This window comes from Pinus tabuliformis, chromosome 9 (assembly GCF_031772625.1).
Source record: "Pinus tabuliformis cultivar Carrire ecotype Pingquan chromosome 9, CPIR1, whole genome shotgun sequence".
NCBI classification, from domain to species: domain Eukaryota; kingdom Viridiplantae; phylum Streptophyta; class Pinopsida; order Pinales; family Pinaceae; genus Pinus; species Pinus tabuliformis.
The window spans coordinates 923,806,144-923,827,717 of NC_142307.1; the positions used below are offsets into that span (position 1 = coordinate 923,806,144).

Genomic DNA, 21,574 nt, shown 5'->3' on the forward strand with positions numbered 1-21,574 from the left:
AACATTTCATAGAGCACATTCAGTCTAGTGCTGCCATGCATTTTTGCACATTTTGTATTACAGCTCTCTTCTTGGACTCATACATAACCCTTCAGATTAAGGGGGGGAATGTTGGACACCTAATCCTAAAGGGTTAGCGTGGAAGTTGAATGGACAAATGTAATAACCCTGGTAACTTGTAATTTCCGGTAATTGCTGTGGTAAAAACAATATGGGTGACAACTTGTTATTAAGACATTATTATTTGTTAAAAGAAAATATAATGAACTATTATACACATGTGTTGAAAGAATGATGGCAGCCTCCACAAAGGGGCCTTTTCTATTAAAAGAAAAGAATCAGTTAAGAAACTGAAAAGGAGACAACTGCCTCTCACCCTGAAGAGGGTTGGAAGGAAAAGACCTCTGAGCTGTTGATGAACAGGCAGAGGAAGATTCCAGAGGGGAGAGCAGAGTGTGAAAGGTGGGTTAAGTCTGGTTGTGATCAGATAACCCAGCACCGTGGTGCTTGAGTCTTGGAAAAGGCTGTGGCCTACAAGATAGCTCGGAGGGGAGATCCAGTGCAGTGGATTCTCAAGGTTGGGAGGTTAAGAGCTAGATTATTGCAGGTGAACCTTACAGTAAAGCGACAGTAGCAGATTACCAGGTATGCTCATTAGATAGTTTTACTTAAAATCAGGTAATGATAGCACGCAGGATATAGTGGTCTGGATTCTTTATTCTAAGTCAGGAAATGAAATTTTAGCAAATACAAGTGCTTGTGTTTTTCTTTATTAAAGGAAATACAGATATATCTATAGCATGGTATTCTATATACAGCCGACTGTGTTATTTCTCGTTGACAAATTGGAAGCCGCGGTTATATATATATATATATGTAATCGCTGATATTTTTTTTACTGAGATATTAAAGACACAGTTATTTAAGCTAATATTCCTGAGACAGAGAGTGTATAAACAAATATACGGCTATCAGAGTAAACCTCATTCCTATCGACCACGTACAGATTCATATACGAAAATATAAGTTATAACAGAGGTGTAGCATAACGCGGCCGGAACCAAATATAGAAAGAGCATTTTTAAAACCAGCAAGATATAGTATATACTCAAGTAAATACGAAACAGTATATGTATATTTACAACGCTTATGGACCTGCAATGTGAGACCATGTTTAATACTGAAGCTTAACCGGTAATAAGAAAGACGGTAAAGAGCACTGTATTAAGAGCCAGGTCACCAATAAACAAGAAGCCGTGTAACTGAATTGACAAAGAACATCTTAGGTGTAGCAGTGAAGGGTAAACCCTTAGATAAACCTCAATCTAACATTAAATCGTGGATGACATGGTATGCCAAGCAAACGAGGTAGAAATACTGTACGCCAGCTATGAACATAAATAACTGAATAAGATGCATTTCTTAATATCAAACTTGGGGTAAAAACCCTCATGCAAAACCATTGATTATAGGCGGTAAGGGCTGGACTTGCTTCCATTGCTCCAGAAGCAAGCCGTAATCCCTGAGACCGCAACAGATGAACCATGACATAATTTCCATGAACACCGAAACAAATAAATACAGTATCACAAGATTGAGAAAATACGCAGAAATATATTAGCTTCGTTCAAGAAGTCGATGAATGTCTGCACAGAACCATAGATAAACTTGAGATGACAGAAATGGCGCAAACCGAATCACCATACAACCAATGCTATAATGAGCCGTAAAGTAAGGCAAAAGTTAACAATGTTAAATTATAATAAAGTCTGAGCGGGCGTTACAGGTCGGGTAAACCCCGGCTCATGGTAACGGCAAGCCACCAAAAGAATATGGTACTGTACAAACGTTTAAATACAAAACCTATTATATAAACGTCTGTGAACTAACATGACCGGTAAACCAAAACCCTCGGTTGGCCTGTGGCCGTAACCGATAAACCTTAACCTCAGGGTTCTGTGGAATACAGAGCCGGCTAAGAGTGCCGCCCGTGAACCACATCAAAACTTGAAGCCAGAACAACAGACCTGAGCACATGAATATCGTGCATCAGTTCCGTTTTTGGTCATTGAAGACCGTCAAACATTCATTTCAAGCTGACTTAAATGATTAAGCATACAGCAGAGGAGGGCTTACCCGAATGGTGTGCGGGTCGATCAGAAAACCTTTCGGATAGTCGAGGCCATGGAGTCCAAACCCTCCTGCACAGCACCGCACTGTTATCAACTATATAAATAATGGAACACAAACGTTAGGATCCGATGAAAAGTTGTCAAAGAATCGACTGTAAACCTTAAACAAATTGCCATAGTCGAGAAGTTTACCTGTGTGAGCAGCGGAGCTGTATGGTGGAGGAGACTGTCGGAAGAACAGCGGATGCATAGTGCGCAAATGAACCGGGACCGAAGAACCCGGTAATCTTATATGTCAACCAAACCCTAAAGTTAACCCGTGCCATCCGATCTGAAGATATGATCTCCATCGTCCGTTTGGGCGGGAGTATGGCACACATATCGAATGCACAACCCGGAGTGTGATCACATGGCTTCACATGGCTTGCAGCCACCTGGCCATGGCACGGTAAGTTAAATTGACCTCCGTTCACCATGTGGCGCTGTGACTTAATGACCACCAACCAGACGTGGAGAACTAATGTAAGCATGATGCGGTGGGTTAACATAAAGTTAATGCATATTAAATTATATACGTGGTGTAATATAGTTCCAATGAATATCGAATAAGGTGTAAGATCCGTAAACCATAATTCATGTTTTTACAAAGTTATATGCTCATGCGAACCAAGTGTATCATATTCCATGGTAAATCTGGGAAATAGGTTCATAAAAATTTTTTTTGTTAGGTATAAATTAACGGGGTCGTGACAATGTGGTATCAGAGCCAAGTTCCAAAACTGAGACCTCTGGAACAGCAACAAGAACAGAAAGAACAATTATCTTATATATGTATACAATACAATGTCATTAATCATGTCTTTTTGTGTATACCAGGAACATATTGAGACATTCCACAGCTGACAGTTATACAATAAGATGGAGGAAATGCCGGGAGCTGGTGGCATTCCACCAGACAACACAGGACTGTGGGTTCAGCTTGGTGCTGAGACACGCAGTGCTAATCAGGCAATACTTCAAACCGTTCAAGAACTGAAGGGTGAAATGGCACGCTTGCGAGAAGACAATGCACGATTAACTATGGAACAGGAAAGAATATTGAAGAGCTTGTCGGTAAAACAAAATCCACCCTTACCCAGTCCCAGTGCAGAACAGCAAAGGGGCACTGAGGAGCGGAATTATGCTCCTGAAATTTCAGAAGAGCGTGAAGACCATTCTGATAACGTGCAAGAGCAGCAGGCTACCAAGAGACAGAGAACAGAACTACAGGGGGAATTTCGAAAAATCAAACCCCCACTCTTTGATGGAGAACAGGAGGAAGCAGCAGAAGCATGGCTGATTAATATTAATAAATATTTTCAGCTGTACGAATATGATCAAAATCTGAAGGCACGGTTGGCTATATTCCAGTTGCAAGGCAAAGCCACCTTGTGGTGGGAAGAAATTAAAATTGTGAAGGGGGTAAGTGAGCAAAGCATAACCTGGGAAAAGTTTCAGAAATATTTTAAGGAGAGGTACTTAACTGAGCGCTTTTATGATGAGAAGGCGCGAGAATTTCATGATTTACGACTAGGACAACAATCCATGGATGAATTCATAAATCGCTTTACCTCTCTACTGCGTTATGTGCCTTACATAAAAGAGGAGAAGGCCAAGGTGCAGAGGTTTGTGAGTAGTTTGCCAGCCTATATCAGAGAGCGAATTGAGTTTGACAACCCCCGAACTATGGATGAGGCAATTAGGAAGGCCAGAATTTGCTACCAGCAGCACAAACAAAAGGGAGAAATTCCCAGCAGAAAATGGAATGAGAGAAAAGGTAGCAGAAATGCTGGAAACAACAAAGGCAGCCACGGAAATGGTGGCAAAGGGGCTGGAAAAGGACAGTTTAACAGAAGCACGAGTAAGGGAACTTTCCGGCCTAAGCCAAACGAGAGCAGGATTAGTGAACCCCCTGCTAAATCAGAGGTTGAAGGAACCAGACCACCAGTTCAATGCTGGGTATGTGAGGGACCGCACTATGCTAGGAACTGTCCGCAGCGTAAAAGAACTGATCAGATATCTCAAGTCCATGAAGCTTCCACTGTAGGGGACGTGGCACGCAGTGTACCAAGGATCAATGCAGCATTAGAGGACCGGCAAGCGGAATATCAACCTTCCATGGTGGAATTCGAAGGTAAGATCTCAAACCTTTCTGTAGCTGTACTTATTGATCCAGGGGCTATGTTAAGTTACGTTAGTCCAAAAGTAGTGGAACACTGTAAGCTACCATCCGAAAGATTTAAAAACCCATGGTTGGTCCAGTTAGCTACGGGAGCCAAAAGGCGGGTTTTAGCTAAAGTTAATAACTGTTCTTTTAGTATAGCTGGACAGCCCGTAAAGGCAGATTTGAATATACTTCCGTTAGGTTCCTATGACATTCTTATTGGTATGGACTGGCTGGAGAAGCACTGGTCGTTGGTGAATTGTAAAACCAAGACCATATACTACAAGGATGATTTGGAACAGCAGCAGGAGTTGCAGGGAATTAAACGTCCTGTTCAGGTTCGACCTATAACTGCAACACAACTAGCTAAGTGTATTAGAAAGAAATGTCAAATCTATGCCATACAGGTTGGCTATGCGAATCAAAAAGATAAGATGTCTGCATTAAGTGACATACCAGTAGTGCAGGAATTTACAGACGTCTTTCCTGAAGAGATTCCGGGTCTGCCTCCAAGAAGGGACATAGATTTCACTATAGAGTTGGTACCAGGGGCAGCTCCAGTATCGAGGGCACCATACCGGATGAGCATACCAGAGTTGACGGAATTGAAGTTGCAGCTCCAGGAATTGCTAGATAAGCAGTACATTCGACCTAGTGTATCACCTTGGGGAGCTCCAGTATTGTTCGTGAAGAAGAAGGATGGGACCTTTCGCATGTGCATAGATTACCGACAGCTGAATAAGCTCACGGTCAAAAACAAGTATCCTCTACCCAGAATAGATGAACTTTTTGATCAGGTGAAAGGAGCAAAGGTGTTTTCCAAAATTGATCTGCGATCTGGTTATCATCAGATCAGGATCAAGGATGAGGACATTGCCAAAACTGCTTTCCGAACACGCTACGGGCACTACGAATTCGTAGTGCTACCTTTTGGTTTAACCAATGCGCCAGCCACCTTTATGTGCATGATGAATAGCGTGTTTCACCAGTTTTTGGACAAGTTTGTACTGATATTCATTGATGACATTTTGATATATTCTCGTTCCCAGCAGGAACATGAGGAGCACCTTAGATTGGTGTTGCAAACTCTTCGGGAGCATCAGCTTTATGCTAAATTTAGCAAATGTGATTTCTTTAAGGAAGAAATTCAATATTTGGGTCATGTGATTACAAATGAGGGAATTGCGGTTGATCCCGAGAAGATAAAATCTATTATGGAGTGGCCTACACCCAAGGATGTTTCGGACATCAGGTCCTTCATGGGATTAGCTGGTTATTACAGGAGATTTGTGGAAGGCTTTTCGAGAATAGCCTATCCTATTACCTCATTACAAAAGAAAGGAAGGGCGTTTAAGTGGACAGCAGAATGTCAGCAGAGTTTTGATCGTTTGAAACACCTACTCACCACCGCACCCATCTTAAGAATCGCAGATCCTAATAAGGATTACGTGGTGTGCACTGATGCAAGCAAAGAGGGCGTGGGGGGAGTATTGATGCAGGAAGGGCAGGTAATAGCCTATGAATCTAGGAAATTAAAAGAACATGAACAGAAATACTCTGCATACGATTTAGAATTAACTGCTGTAATTCATGCCCTTAAAATGTGGCGACATTATCTTCTCGGAAAGAAATTTCTGCTGTTAACCGACCATCATAGCCTAACGCATTATTTCAATCAGCCCACTTTGAACGCGAGACAAGGTCGTTGGGCAGATTTTCTAAGTGGGTTTGACTTCGAAATAAAACATTTAAAGGGCAAAGAAAATCGGGTAGCAGATGCCTTAAGTCGAAAAGTTCATAATTTATGTGAACTTTCAGCCAGCCGGTGGCAGAGTTCGCTGGTTGAACAAATAAGAACAGCAGCGCACAACGACTCAGAATATCAGCATTTGAAAGTGCAGGTACAGCAAGCTGATCATGACAAGTTACAGCAAGGGTATACATTGGATAACACTGGGATGCTGTATCTCAATGGAAAAATGTATGTACCCAACTCCGGTGACCTTAAGAAGCTGATCTTAGATGAATTCCACATCAGCCATTATGCCGGTCATCCAGGATATCAAAAGTTGGTTATGGCACTCAAAAAAGAGTATTACTGGCCTGGAATGAAAAGGCAAGTGGTGGAATATTTGGCAAAATGTTTGGAGTGCCAGCAAATTAAGGCTGAACACCAACACCCAGCGGGACTGTTACAGCCCCTACCTATTCCGGAATGGAAATGGGAAACCATCTCCATGGATTTTATAACTGGTTTACCACGAACAAAGAAGGGTAATGATTCTATTATGGTTGTAGTTGATAAACTAAGTAAAGCAGCACACTTTATACCCGTACAGTCTACTTACAAGGCGGTACAAATTGCGCATCTCTTTATGCAGAATGTGTTCCGCCTGCATGGAATGCCAAAGGTAATCATATCGGACCGTGATGTGAAGTTCACCTCCACTTTCTGGAAAACATTGTTTGCTGAGTTGGGCACCCAGCTGAATTTTAGTACAGCATATCATCCACAAACCGATGGACAAACGGAACGTGTCAATCAGGTATTGGAAGATATGCTGAGGGCAAATGTGATGCTCAAGCCTACTCAGTGGGAAGAATATTTGCATTTGATTGAATTTGCCTACAATAATGGGTATCACACCTCCACCCAGCTAAGTCCCTTTGAGGTTTTGTATGGGCGAAAATGCCGCACACCCTCGGGTTGGAGTGGGGTAGAGGATAAATTGAATTTGGGTCCAGAAATGTTAAAGGACATGGAAGATATGGTAAAGAAAGTACGAGCAAATCTAAAGGCTGCACAAGACAGACAGAAAAGTTTCGCAGACAAGAAAAGAAGATTTGCAGAATATAAAGTGGGTGATCATGTATTTGTAAGGATTCAAACTAGAAGGAGCGCACTGCAGTGGAGCGGGTGCGCTAAACTAGCTCCCCGATATTTCGGACCATTTCAGATTCTCGCTAGAGTAGGGCCGGTGGCCTACCAACTTGCTTTACCCAGCCACATTAGGATTCACAATGTGTTTCATGTTTCTGTCCTAAAGAAATATGTGTATGACCCTAGACATGTTATACAATGGCAAGATGTACGGGTAAGAATTGATCCGATTGGGTTTAATTATACAACTATACTTAATGAGAAATTGATTAAGTGCTGGTTGTTTGCAGGTCGAACCGGAAGGCGGGGTCCTAGTCGAACCACAGAGCATTCTCGACCGGAGAGAAGTGCAGCTGCGGAAACGGGCTATTACCCAAATTAAGGTGCTGTGGCAGCATTATGGCCCTGAGGAGGCTACGTGGGAAGACGAGGAACTTTTCAGAAAAGCCTATCCAAATTTATTTGATAAGAATGGACATCGGGACGATGTCCAATCCTAGGGGGGGAAGATGTAATAACCCTGGTAACTTGTAATTTCCGGTAATTGTTGTGGTAAAAACAATATGGGTGACAGCTTGTTATTAAGACATTATTATTTGTTAAAAGAAAATATAATGAACTATTATACACATGTGTTGAAAGAATGATGGCAGCCTCCACAAAGGGGCCTTTTCTATTAAAAGAAAAGAATCAGTTAAGAAACTGAACAGGAGACAACTGCCTCTCACCCAGAAAGGGGTGGAAGGGAAAAACCTCTGGGCTGTTAGGGAACAGGCAGAGGCAGACTCCAGAGGAGAGAGCAGAGTGTGAATACTGGGTTAAGTCTGGTTGTGACCAGATAACCCTGCACCGTGGTGCTTGAATCTTGAAAAAGGCTGTGGCCTACAAGATAGCTCGGAGGGGAGATCCAGTGTAGTGGATTCTCGAGGTTGGGAGGATAAGAGCTAGATTACTGCAGGTGAACATTACAGCAAAGCGACAGTAGCAGATTACCAGGTACGCTTATTAGATAGCTTTACTTAAAATCAGGTAATGATAGCATACGGAATATAGTGGTCTAGATTCTTGATTCAGAAAATGAAATGTTAGCAAATACAAGTGCCTGTGTTTATCTTTATTAAAGGAAATACAGATATATCTATAGCATGGTATTCTATATACAGCCGACTGTGTTATTTCTCGTTGACAAATTGGAAGCCGCGGTTATATATATATATATGTAATCGCTGATATTTTTTTTACTGAGATATTAAAGACACAGTTATTTAAGCTAATATTCCTGAGACAGAGAGTGTATAAACAAATATACGGCTATCAGAGTAAACCTCATTCCTATCGACCACGTACAGATTCATATACGAAAATATAAGTTATAACAGAGGTGTGGCATACTGCGGCCAGAATCAAATAAAGAAAGATCATTATTTAAAACCAGCAAGATATAGTATATACTCAAGTAAATACGAAACAGTATATGTATATTTACAACGCTTATGGACCTGCAATGTGAGACCATGTTTAATACTGAAGCTTAACCGATAATAAGAAAGACGGTAAAGAGCACTGTATAACAGCCAGGTCACTAATAAATAAGAAGCCGTATAACTAAACTGACAAAGAACATTTAGGTACAGTAGTGCAGGGTAAACCCTCAGATAAACCTCAAACCAACATTAAATCATGAATGTCATGGTATGCCAAACAAATGAGATAGAAATGCTGTGCGCCAGCTATAAACATAAACAATTTAATAAGATGCATTTCTGAATATCGAACTTGAGTAGAAACCCTCATACAAAACCCAGAAAATATAGGCGGTAAGGGTTGGACCTGCTTCCTTTGTTCCGGAAGCAGGCCGTGATGCCTGAGACCGCAACAAATGAACCATGATATGATTCCCATGAACCGAAACAAATAAATACAGTATCACAAGATTGAGAAAATACGCAGAAATATATTAACTTCGTTCAAGAGTCGATGAATGTCTGCACAGAACCATAGATAACCTTGAGATGACAGAAATGGCGCAAACCGAATCACCATACAACCAATGCTATAATGAGCCGTAAAGTAAGGCAAAAGTTAACAATGTTAAATTATAATAAAGTCTGAGCGGGCGTTACAGGTCGGGTAACCCCGGCTCATAGTAACAGCAAGCCACAAAGAAATATGGTACTGTATAACGTTTAAATACAAATCCTATTATATAAATGTCTGTAAAATAACATGACCAGTATATCAAAACCCTCGGTTGGCCTGTGGCCATAAACCGACAACTTCTAACCCCAGGGTTTGTAAAGTACAGAATCGGCCAAGAATGCCGCCTGTGAATAACATCAAGTCTCGAAACCAGAGTAACAGACCTGGGCACATAAATACCGTGCATCAGCTCCGTTTTCGGTCATTAACAACCGCCAAACATTCATTCCAAGCTGACTTAAATGATTAAGTATACAGCAGAGGAGGGCTTACCCGAATGGTGTGCGGGTCGATCAGAAAACCTTTCGGATGGTCGAGGCCATGGAAGCCAAACCCTTCTGCACAGCACCGCACTGTTATCAACTATATAAATAATGGAACACAAACGTTAGGATCCGATGAAAAGTTGTCAAAGAATCGACTGTAAACCTTAAACAAATTGCCATAGTTGAGAAGTTACCTGTGCGAGCAGCGGAGTGGTATGGTGGTGGAGTCTGTCGGAAGAACTGCGGATGCATAGTGTGCAAATGAGCCAGAACCGAAGAACTCGGTAAACTTATATGTCAACCAAACCCTAAAGTTAACCTGTGCCATCCGATCTGAAGATATGATCTCCATCGTCCGTTTGGGCGGGAGTATGGCACACATATCGAATGCACAACCCGGAGTGTGATCACATGGCTTCACATGGCTTGCAGCCACCTGGCCATGGCACGGTAAGTTAAATTGACCTCCGTTCACCATGTGGCGCTGTGACTTAATGACCACCAACCAGACGTGGAGAACCAATGCAAGCATGATGCGGTGGGTTAACATAAAAGTTAATGCATATTAAATTATATACGTGGTGTAATATAGTTCCAATGAATATCGAATAAGGTGTAAGATCCGTAAACCATAATTCATGTTTTTACAAAGTTATATGCTCATGCGAACCAAGCGTATCATATTCCATGGTAAATCTGGGAAATAGGTTCATAAAAATTTTTTTTGTTAGGTATAAATTAACGGGGTCGTGACAACAAAGCAGTCCAAGAGACCTTGGGATCTGAATCCCAAGAGTCACCTATTGTACTATAAATCTACATCTTTTGTTAATAAAAATTACACTCACTGATTTATCTTTCCTATTGTGTTTACTATCCATGTGAGTTTAACAATAACTCTATATATATATTAAAATTTCGCATATATTTATATATAAATCACAAATATATATTTTTAAGTAGACTTTAAGTATGAATTGAGTATGTAAATGTTGAATGAATATGTGAAATTTGGATATACACTTACATGCATAGTTACCCATGCATGCATGATATATAATTTTTCAACAGTTATTGTTTGGTTTTGTATTTAATATTTTAAAAAGTATCTAATAAAAAAATATGTCATAATTTTGTTAAGGAAAAAATAGAATTCTGATATTATTTTGAGAAAATGTTATAGAAATTTTGAAAATTTAAATAATAATGATCAAATTTCAAGACCTTTGATGCTCCAAAATTTCTTTATAAAACTGAATTATTTCAGCCATAAAAAATATAATTAAAAACCTAACACAATAAAATTTCTTTAAAAAAAAACACCAAATTCAAGCTAACATTTCTTAAAAAAAATTCACCAAATTCAAACTAAAAATTCACTGTACTAACCAAAATTGTGGCCTCGATACAGAACCCAGTTAAAATTAATCTGATATATTTCAAAATTTACTATCCATATAAAAATATCCCAAAAACAACAATCGAATAAGTGGCTGGCAATGACACCGGGAGACGCCGAGAAGATTGTAAGTTCCATAAGTGCTTTGCCTAATGACATTACAGGAATATGCTGCGCGGGAGACAGCCACAGAAAAAAAGTGGCTGTGGACCCTGTGATAACAATGGTGAAGATAGTACCCTACAGAACACGCGAGTCTCGCCTTTGGATCCACACAATTTTCCATCTTTTCTTGCACGAATTATTCAATATCCCAAAGCCGTGAGGAGCCCATTTCATCAACATTATCGTTTAACGCGCCTGAAAAGGCATTGACTCCCGAATAAAACTTACCCATTCAATCGAACCATATTCGGGCTTCTCCAAGATGAGTAGTTGAGCACAGTCATGCCAAGAGTCATGGCGCATAACCAGCGCATAAAATGCGAATTCAGTCCTCCATTTTTTTCATGAACGCACAAACTCTTCCCGCTGCCTTTTCTTCTCCGCGTTCAACTTGACAGCAAACCTCTCCCTTCGATGCCTGTATGGTCAACTTGTCCATTTCCTTATAAATTCTCTTCAGAACCCATATGGTCACATATTTCGCCTTAGTTTTAATCCTTGTTGTCTGATCCGTTTCCATGGGAATACGACGAGTTATAATATTGACCATTTTTCTCTTACTTTCTGCAGCAGCGGCGAGACCTTGTCAGATTGCGCTCAAGGACCAGACAACCGATGATTTCGACCAGAATTTCTATATCACGTGGGGTAAAAATGTCGTAAAATTCCTGGACAATCATCGGGCTGTTCAGCTTGTTATGAACCGATCTTCAGGTATTACATTATACATACCAATAATTAGCTGTGAGCTATGACAATCACATTTATTATAAATGTGATTGATATAGATAAATTAATAACATTTTCCCTTTTTATACACCAATCAGTGTATATCAGAAATGTGATTGTGCTATTTCTGCAATCGACATAAAGATGCTATGCTAATACAATCTTAATTCATTGGTAGGTTAATGACATTTGTCTTGCAGGTTCGGGCTTCGCATCCAACAACAGATACTTGTTTGGTTATTTCAGTATGCAAATCAAATTGATACCAGGCGATTCATCCGGGACAGTCACTGCCTTCTATGTCAGTAGACTTATTTTAATCATTATGCTTTTGCTATTGCTTATGATTGATTATCTGTATCAGCTGTATTCTATACTCCAGTAAATATTTTCTTTGCTCTTGTGAACTTCTTTGGATATTGCAGCTTTCTACCGAACAAACCTCTAACCACGACGAGGTGGACTTTGAGTTTCTGGGAAACAAACCCGGAAAACCTCATTACCTCCACACCAATGTTTTCGTCAACGGCGTTGGCAACCGGGAGAGCCGAATCGACCTTTGGTTCGACCCCACTGCTGACTTCTACACTTATTCTCTTCTTTGGAACCGCTACTATATCCTGTATGTTCGATCTTTCTTGCCGCCTCCAGCAGTTATTTGATAAAAAAAATTCAACCTGTATTACCCTTGCTAGTACAGTACTATTAATGTAATTTTCATTTGCTTGCGCGCAGGTTCATGGTGGCTGGAGTTGTTGTGAGAGTCTTTAAAAACTCTGAGAAAACCCTGGGAGTTCCTTACCCATCATCGAAGCCTATGCAAGTTATTGCGAGTATTTGGAATGGCGAAACCTGGGCCACCGATGGAGGAAGGACAAAGATAAACTGGACGGAGGCCCCTTTCATAGCTACTTTCAAAGGTTTCGATATTGAAGGTCACAAGTGGGACGGAGATTCTGAGTCCTCTCCATTTTGTCCATCCTCTCCCTCCTCAGAGTGGTGGGAGAATATGGGCAGCAAAGGATTGAGTGCAGAACAAATGAGGCAGCTGAGATGGGTGAGAAGAAATTACCTGGCTTATGACTATTGCACGGACCAAACCAGATTTCCCAAACCTCCTCCTGAGTGTTCGGTTAATAACGCGTGAAGAGCAGAACAGGTTATAATCGGTGTTTGGCATTGATTCATTCATTGTTTCACTATTTATTGCTTCACACTGAATGTGAAACAATGTGCCAAGATCCAAACTTTGCGATTCTTGAGATCACTAAAAATTTGCCAGTTGTCATAATGGAGTTATTACCTTCTATCTGAAGTATATACAATTTCAGGTTACCTCTCCAGATTTCATGTCATTACAGATTAATCTAACATCATGTAGGGTTATTTTTATATATTTATTTATTAATTTTTTAATGAGTATATTATTTCAAAGCGGTTAAAATTTTATTGATGGAAATATTAGAAATTTTGGCCAATTTGTAGTATATTATATGAAATTTATAAAATATTTAATAATATTTTGTAAAAATATTTAAATTTACAATAATTTTATATTGTATTTATATAAAATTTTGGTGATTTTAAGGTGAAATAATTTTATACTATAGAATTTAAGCCAATCATTTAAAAAAAAAAATAGAAATTAGTCAATATTTTTTTGAAAAAGTGCTAAACTTTTTCCTATTATGTATTTCATTATAAAAAATTACTTTATAATAATTAGATTTTTTACTATATTTCATTTAAGTATTTCACAATGAAAAGTTACTTTAACTTATAATTCTTGGATTTTTTACTTAAGTTTCATTTAACTTGCATCACTTTAGATATTTAATTGATTTAGTTAAAACAATTTATTTTAATTTTTAATTCTTGCTTAGATGTTTAATTTAATTTAAATCACTTTGCATATTTAGATGTTTAACTGATCTCTTTCATATAAATTATACTAGCATTTGCACCAAATGTTGCAAAGGAAACGCCGTAAGGCATAAATTGAAGAACACAAATACAACAAAAGAATACTTTGATAAAGAATAAAAATATATTGAACGCTCAAATCAATGCCCCATTAACTGAAACAAGTTAGTAGACATATCTGTCAACATTAGGATTATACACAATGATCAAGAAATTTCCCATATACAAACAGCACCTTCCACAACAACCTTTTGTCACATCCACATTTTAAAAAATGCCTTGGAACGTGATTGGAATCTCCCATATTGTCTTTTTAATTATGCAGATAAATCTTCCATATTGCTATTTTCATCATGAATATTGTTAGTTCATTGTTGTAAAGCGTTAGTGTGTTAAATTCAATACTGTAAGTTTGAGAAGCGAAAAAAATTCCTCAATTAGCATAATATGTATTTTTCTCTCACTGTGTATTTTTCAGTCATGCATTACAAAACTTCCATCAAAGAGCACAAGTAACAGATTAACATGTATTTTCCCTTCATTATTTTCATCACAGAGCCAAGAAATCTACGCCTTATCTATAAAGTAACAAAAACATTTTGAAATAAGTTTAATATTTCAAGCCAGTGTCTAACCTATAAAGTAACAAAAACTTTTTGAAATAAATTTAATAGTTTAAGCAATTGACTAACCTAATTTAATAATTGAAAAATTCTCAAAGATGAATTATACTCCATAATAAGAGAGCCAACATTGGAGCCCATACTTTCACTAAAAGGAAAAGAAACACAACCACTTGTTAAGAAGAAATTCAAGTAATAATAATAAAACAAAAATAATAAACATTAAAGTATAAAATGGTATTTCCAACGCACAGGTATAAATATACATGCTCTATGTCCATTGTTAGATTAAATGGGTGTGGAGAAAGGGCAAGAAGCATGTTCAATTTGTTTCTAAATGAGTGGTTATCTAAGCTCGTAAACATAATAAAAAAGATATTTATTACAACAACTTCTATATGATTATTCTTTTTGAAACATAGTTAAAACCGTAAATTAACAATTTCAGAAACCTACACATGTTAGAAACAATCAAATAAGCCATGATGATTGAGTTTCCCGTTACTTAAAGTCTTTGTTGATTGAGTCCACTGAATGAGCCAAGTTCATGTTAGCTTTGGTTGAGTTGATGTAAAAATGTGTAGTGGAGTTGATATCAACTAAGGTCTAGTTGTAGAATCACCAAACTGAGTTGAAGTTCGCTTAGCTAGACATACAAGGTTAAACCAGCTGACCGATAAAGTTTGTCATAACTACAAACATAGATTTATTCAAGCTTAGCAACAATTACTATCATCATCGTCTAATGTTTAAATACTAAATTGCAAAATGCAGTTAATGCCAAATAATGTATACATTTTTTAGGGCATTGGGCAGTAGCAACACCAGAGCTATGTTGTGGGTTTTGTATTGGCAAAATTCGTATTGTGGAATTTGGGTTTTGCATGAGTATTGTTGTTTCCAGAGAAAACGATGTTGTACATAATGGTGGAGAGATGTGCAATTGTTTCAGGTTCCGTAATTTGATGATATGCACAAAATGGGTAATGCCATGAGGCCCTAAATGTTTTTGGTCAAATGAGGAGAGTGTTTCTAAGCCAAACAACTTCAGCTTTGGCACCATTGTCAAGGCCTGCGTTGGGTAATGCCATGAGGCCCTAAATGTTTTTGGTAAAATGAGGAGAGTGTTTTTAAGCCAAATAACTTCACCTTTGGCACCATTTTGGAACATCTAAAAGCTCTGAACAGCTTACCCGCCTGGTACTTAGTATGTTGTACAGGCCTGGAACTTATATTTGTGTCAACAAATGAGTATGTGGTTGAACCCACAGGTGTCTTCATCGACAAAAAGAAAGCAGCTGCTCACTTGAAGGTTTGAATATTACCATTCCACAATTCAATTATAATTGATTTTTTCCTTCAAAGGTTATCCGACATGCTACTAATTAAAAATGCAATGTAGGTAAAAGTTGAGAAATGATATTTGAGGTAACTAAGGAGTTGTCACATGTAATGCCACTCCCTTTCTACATGAGCAAGGAGATTTGGCAATAGCATGTCCGCTTTGGCTCTTTCTCAATTTATAAAATTGACACTGTTGACTAATATCGGCATAACCAACCCTATTCTAAGTTGAAACTTCTTTCAAATTGAGCATTCACCTCATGAAAGGTTACCTTAAAATTGCTCCATAGTTGTGACTATTCGAAATTGACAAGGTGATTAAAAAATAACATGTTTGTTTTAAGTTAATGGTTTCAATCATGAATCCATTGTGAAATTTCTCGCATTTTAGCTTCTAATTGTGCAATAATGAACCCATTGTGCATTGTTCCAATTGTAGAAAATTCTAGCCCTAAGTGATTCTTTCCCTTATGATCTCAATCAAACAAATCAATTATTGAATTTAATTAATGTAGAAATTAATTTCGGACCATAGCAACAATCATACAATAGCTGGAAAAGTAAATAGGATGCATAAAACAATTTTTTTTCTAAGTAAGACTAATTCAATTAAAAAAGGCAAAAATATAATTACACCGAGGCCCCGCCTCAAACTCTGTTTCTAGCTTTCATCGAAACAGTTGATACTGCCCCAGATTGGGGAAACCAGCATGAAATTACAAAACGATTACCATATAACCCTGAACTGACATCAACAGACACCATAATACGACCTTGTGACACAGAAAAAAGGTGAAACTCAGCAACACTGGACATGACAGCGAACCAACAAAACTACTGAACTGCTAAACATACGCAAAAATATCAAGCCACTGGACCAAACCGTGATCTGCCTGAGGCCGATTTGGTTCATGGGTGGCTGCATTTGCCAGAGGGCATCAGTTGTTTTGCTACTCCTTTGGAGTTTCCTCGACCACGGGACACACATATTGTTCCCAATCATCTTCCTTTTCCTCCACATTGCTCTTCTCAGCATCGCCGTTAGGCCCCTCCATCTGCTGGGCGCCTCTTGATCGGCCAGCACACCCCACCGTTAAAGCCACGACTGCAGAGCAGCCACCCGCCCGTTGAAAGTCGTCTACATGCTCATTGCATTTTGCTATGCCTGATTCCCTGGCTATCATCCTTTGAATTTTCCTCCTGACTCCTCTCATATCCTGGGCTCTCATCCCCTGAGAATGCTCCTTAGAGCTTGTCACTTGATCATTGTCCAGCATTTCTTCTTCAGTGAAGACAACGGTCACCTTGGCAGTGATAGTAGGTTTATTTAGACGGCTATGGAGCCTGAAATGGGTAGTGTGAGAGGCAGAGCCAGGACTCTGCTGGGAAATAACAGAATGGAGCCCAAAATCTCTGAGCGGATCCCTTGACTCCATCCCACGCCCCCGCCTACTGCGCGCGTAGGAATAGTGTCTGAGCTGAGGTCTGGGTTGAGCCTCATCTTCCTGGTCCTGAGGAGGGGAAGGGGGAGCCGAGCTCTGCGCAGTATGAGGTCTCGCTCTGCCTCCCCGAGAACCTCCATATCGACTCCTCATTCGATGCCTTACCATCCTGGTGAGGACTGAGAGCAGATCAACGGGATATTCAGTTGGGGAGGGGGATTGATTATAGAAACAGGGCCTTTGAGCAGGATTTACAGGGCAAAGCATGGAGTGGGAGAAATGGTGGCCATTTCCAAAATCGATGCAACTAAGGTGCCAACAACATTTCCATGTAGTTGTTATGCTACCTGCGAGCTTTGCCTGCAGCGGACAATAGCTACGAATCGGGGGACGAACAATGGGAACAGGAGGTGCCATTCTGATATCTACTGTATCCATATCTCGGCCTAATGGGCCATTTATTTCCATCTGCATGCTAGTCAAATTTCGACTGCAGTGAGCCTGGATCCGAGCCCAATTCATCACCTGGCTGGTCCTTGCGCCGGCGTTTCTAAGTGAGCCCATTAATGCTCTTTGAAAACACCGCATCCGGGTCATAAAACAGTGTTTGCATAAAATGGTTTTTGGAAACGTTTGAGACCACTCAGAGCAATGATGGCACTGCACAAAGGAAGTTTAATGCTTAGCCAGGTGGATGGGATTAAAAAAAAATTGAAAAGGCCAACTTGCAGTCTGAAAAGGGTCAAGCCCTAAAAGAGACTTGAACCTCAGATCAGAATATGGTGGAGGGACGAAAGGCCTAAGAAGGTTTGCTAGATTTTTGTAAAGGCAAAGCCTTTATAAACCAATTGTATAAAATGGTTTTTGGAAATGTTTGAGACCACTCAAAGCAATGATGGGACTGCACAAAGGAATTTTGTGCAAGGAGGCTATCACATCAACCCAGGAACTCGCGTGAAAAGCAATTATATTCCTCCTCCCTTACAGTGACTATTGAGAAAGTTCCAAGAAAGTTACTATCACTATTCAAAGGAATAAGAAACTTTACTCTGTTCTTTCTTGGGTTCAAAGAAAACTGAAGAGTAACCATGACTGTCAAAAAACAATTAATTAGATGTCACAAGATTAAAGCTAAAGATAAGACAAAAGAATACTAATATGGAATGAAATTTCAACAAAGGGACATGCCATTTTGGAAACATACCCTATAACATGACATAGGTCACAATCAAACGCTGAAGATGGTCCATGAACCAAAATAGATTTTATATTTTTTATGCCATAACAGGGCCAAAGAACATTGATAAGCTAGATACTCTCACTATTCAAAGGAATTAAAATGTTTAGATATTTGTTTTCACATATTCTAATATGATCCCACTGTAGCAGAGTGAGGTACAAATGTTGGAGAATTCCTAAAACAAAAAATACTTGTGCCATTTTGACTTCTTTTGAAGTTGAAAATTCTTCGGAGAAAGACTAATTTCGAGATTTTTTCAATTTTAGGACTCGAACTCAGATAGTCAGATTGTTGCCACTCCTCCTTCCATATTTCCTTGCAGATTTGATTGAATGAGGCCTTCAAGCATCAATGTACCATTCCAAGGTACCATGGCCCGTTGGCAGAGAAAGTAAGTTGTGAGCTGAACATCCCATGGCTGAACACCGTGGCAACACCTATCTCCTATGTAGCATGTGCATTAAACTGCAACCCTTGAAAGCACGTTGGCTCCTGAGGAGTAAGGTTACTGACTAATGATTGATCCACATACATGGTGGACCAATTTTTGTTGAAATTTATGATTAAATGGATTGAAATTGTAGAGCCTGATTGGCACTGATGGACTCAGTAACAAATATCTACTTCACCCTGATTATGCACTATGGGTTTCATATACAATTTCATGGAACAAACAAACAATTTGATTAAAACTGTAGATTGTGATGGTATCGCTGGATTCAGCAATAAACATATACTGCATCCTGATTTCTGCAAGATCATGAAAGTAAACAAATAATTTGGCTGTAATTGTATTTGTAGATTTTGATAGCATAGAAGGATTCAGTAACAAACAACTTACTGCACTTGAATTATGCCAGTTGTGACATACAATTTTCTCAATCAAAGAAACAAGAATATTTTTAGAAATGAGGGCCAAGGTCGCTATTAAATGCAGATTCTACATAACAGATAGGTAGAGCCAATGTCTTTAAATGAGATTTTTTGGAGTTTCCTAGTGAAAAAATTTGTGGCCAAATCTTGATTTGTGTTGTTTAAACTGGTTTTTTAATTGCATATATAGATTCAGCACCCTCAAAAATCCCTGGGGCACTTTCTTTGTGAAGAGTTCACCTCGTGAGCTTGTGATTTCAATGAATCCCCAGCAGATTTTAGACAAATTTAATAAGAAAACTTTCCAAAAAATCACATTTAAAAACTATTAGAATCTAAAAATATCTTGAAATCCTAAAAATGAGAGCAAGTTCAAACCATTAACCTTGTTGTTATCTGCCAGATTCCTGATATATATAAAAATGCCCATGGTTGCCCCTATAAACAACCTTTGCTCACCTGAAAACAAAGCACTGCTATCAAAGAGAGGGGAGACTGCACGAATCACAAACAAACGAAAGAGACTGTTAAACATTGTTACTTGTTGCAGATTCTATTTCTTTCTTTCTTGCAGTTATAGTATCTGTCCTTACCTTTGAGTATATTGGATGTGAGATAAGAAGTGAAGAGAAGCGGAGGACACCATTAAAGCAGCAGTAGCAGAGGAGGTTGCGACTGGGGCGACCTGGGAACACGTCCACATTACTCTAAACTCTTGATCTCTCCATTAGTCCTGTGAATGTGTTGCAAGGTCACCCCAATCGAGCCTGCTCTGTCTCATTTATTCATGTGACTCAATATGCAGGGGAAACCCTTTCTGAAACTGCGTCAATGAATGTCTGTAATTTATAATTTATTGAAATGAGATTGATAGAGAAGGAGAAAGGAACCAAAATCTGGTAGAACAAGCAGTACACGTGAAGTGCAAATATGGCCCTGAGATTTATGTTGAGTCAGGTCGAAATTAGATGGTTTCACACACTGTCGGTGGAAGCAATGAAAGGGCTTAATCTCCTCCATATTTAGGTTGAAAGGATAGTTGCCACGATGGGAGGTCAGTATGAAATTGCAATGTATGGAATGTACTCCAGTACTATTTTTACCAGAAAAAATTGAATAGTACAAACAATAATACTTTATTATAATAATAGAACGAATTGAAGTATAGTAAGGTTTGAAGGTGTCAAAGCCAGTGTGAATGCTGACATGTCTAACAGTGACTATTGAGACTATGACATTAGCCAGGGACTTGCACACCAAAACCCAAAACCAGTTTCTGGCCCGATAATTCTTTTGTTCATGGATGATATGTTATAAATCATATACATTTCACAACTTGCTTGACCACGGTAAGATAAGCACCGTACCTACCTAATGTATAAAAGAAGACTGATAAGCAGGAGGAGGGGCAGGCAGTCCACTGCCAAAGCGATGGTTGCTGTAATTAGTAGAGGAATTGTAAGAACCATGCTCTAATATGTCTGATTTTGAGTCTGAGTCAGTAAAGAAAAATGCTCAAATGTAACTATGTGCTCCTTCAGCAACCATGATGTCATGGTGACTTGGGAGCTCCACAGGCAATTTGTGAATTTCTAAATGCACAATTAATTGTTAGCAACTTGCTATCATAATTGAAATTTTATTTAATCCATGACAATAGACTATTCTTAATCTACAACATGTTGTAGGCATGTTCAACAATTTCATATGCTCTAGTGCATATCTATATGGACCAAACATGCATTTTTAGTATGCATTCTTATTCCATCTCCTGTGCTACATATGGCTGTCCAGTAATCCCCTTGGATCTTTACAGCCTTTGTACTATACCTTTAATCCTTCTACTATCATATGCATCGAACGCCAACCAATATGTCTTACTTGTATTGCCACCTTACACCTTTATGTACTTGTACACCTTTATGTACTTGTAGATAACCTTGTCTTTATTCTTATTTTTGCACAATTGTTCTCCTTTTAAGCATTTGTTAATCAAATCACTCTTGGCCACCATACATGCCCAACATATACTATGTTAGGTCAATTCTTTGATATCCACTTCCTTGACCAATCGGGCCTCAAGCTTAATTTCTTTAGTCAATATTCCAACATTTTGTGATTTATCAGGTATATCTTCTTTTCTTGGCTTCATAGA

The 21,574-nt window shown here is 39.0% G+C and overlaps 2 protein-coding genes across 2 annotated transcripts; both read left to right on the plus strand.

The window, feature by feature from the left end:
* The first annotated feature begins 3,050 nt into the window (after positions 1-3,050).
* On the plus strand, positions 3,051-7,531 carry LOC149151768 (uncharacterized). The gene is made up of 5 exons (XM_089443259.1): positions 3,051-3,461; positions 3,624-4,991; positions 5,475-6,477; positions 6,634-6,973; positions 7,507-7,531. Exons 1-5 carry the CDS (start codon positions 3,051-3,053, stop codon positions 7,529-7,531), a joined length of 3,147 nt encoding a protein of 1,048 aa, XP_089299385.1.
* Positions 7,532-11,572: 4,041 nt separating this feature from the next.
* LOC149151769 (putative xyloglucan endotransglucosylase/hydrolase protein 5) lies at positions 11,573-13,245 on the plus strand. The gene is made up of 4 exons (XM_089445567.1): positions 11,573-11,959; positions 12,175-12,275; positions 12,400-12,596; positions 12,710-13,245. The coding sequence occupies exons 1-4, from the start codon at positions 11,764-11,766 to the stop codon at positions 13,119-13,121; spliced, it is 906 nt and encodes a 301-aa protein (XP_089301693.1). The 5' UTR covers positions 11,573-11,763; the 3' UTR covers positions 13,122-13,245.
* Positions 13,246-21,574: the final 8,329 nt, after the last annotated feature.

Coding starts and splice junctions, on each gene's coding strand:
- LOC149151768 (XM_089443259.1), top strand. CDS start 3,051: ATGGAGGAAATGCCGGGAGCTGGTGGCATTCCACCAGACAACACAGGA. Junction 3,462..3,623: donor AACAGGAGGAAGCAGCAGAA/GCATGGCTGATT, acceptor ACCTGGGAAAAG/TTTCAGAAATATTTTAAGGA. Junction 4,992..5,474: donor AGCAGTACATTCGACCTAGT/GTATCACCTTGG, acceptor GATTTCTTTAAG/GAAGAAATTCAATATTTGGG.
- LOC149151769 (XM_089445567.1), top strand. CDS start 11,764: ATGGGAATACGACGAGTTATAATATTGACCATTTTTCTCTTACTTTCT. Junction 12,276..12,399: donor GGACAGTCACTGCCTTCTAT/GTCAGTAGACTT, acceptor TGGATATTGCAG/CTTTCTACCGAACAAACCTC. Junction 12,597..12,709: donor TGGAACCGCTACTATATCCT/GTATGTTCGATC, acceptor GCTTGCGCGCAG/GTTCATGGTGGCTGGAGTTG.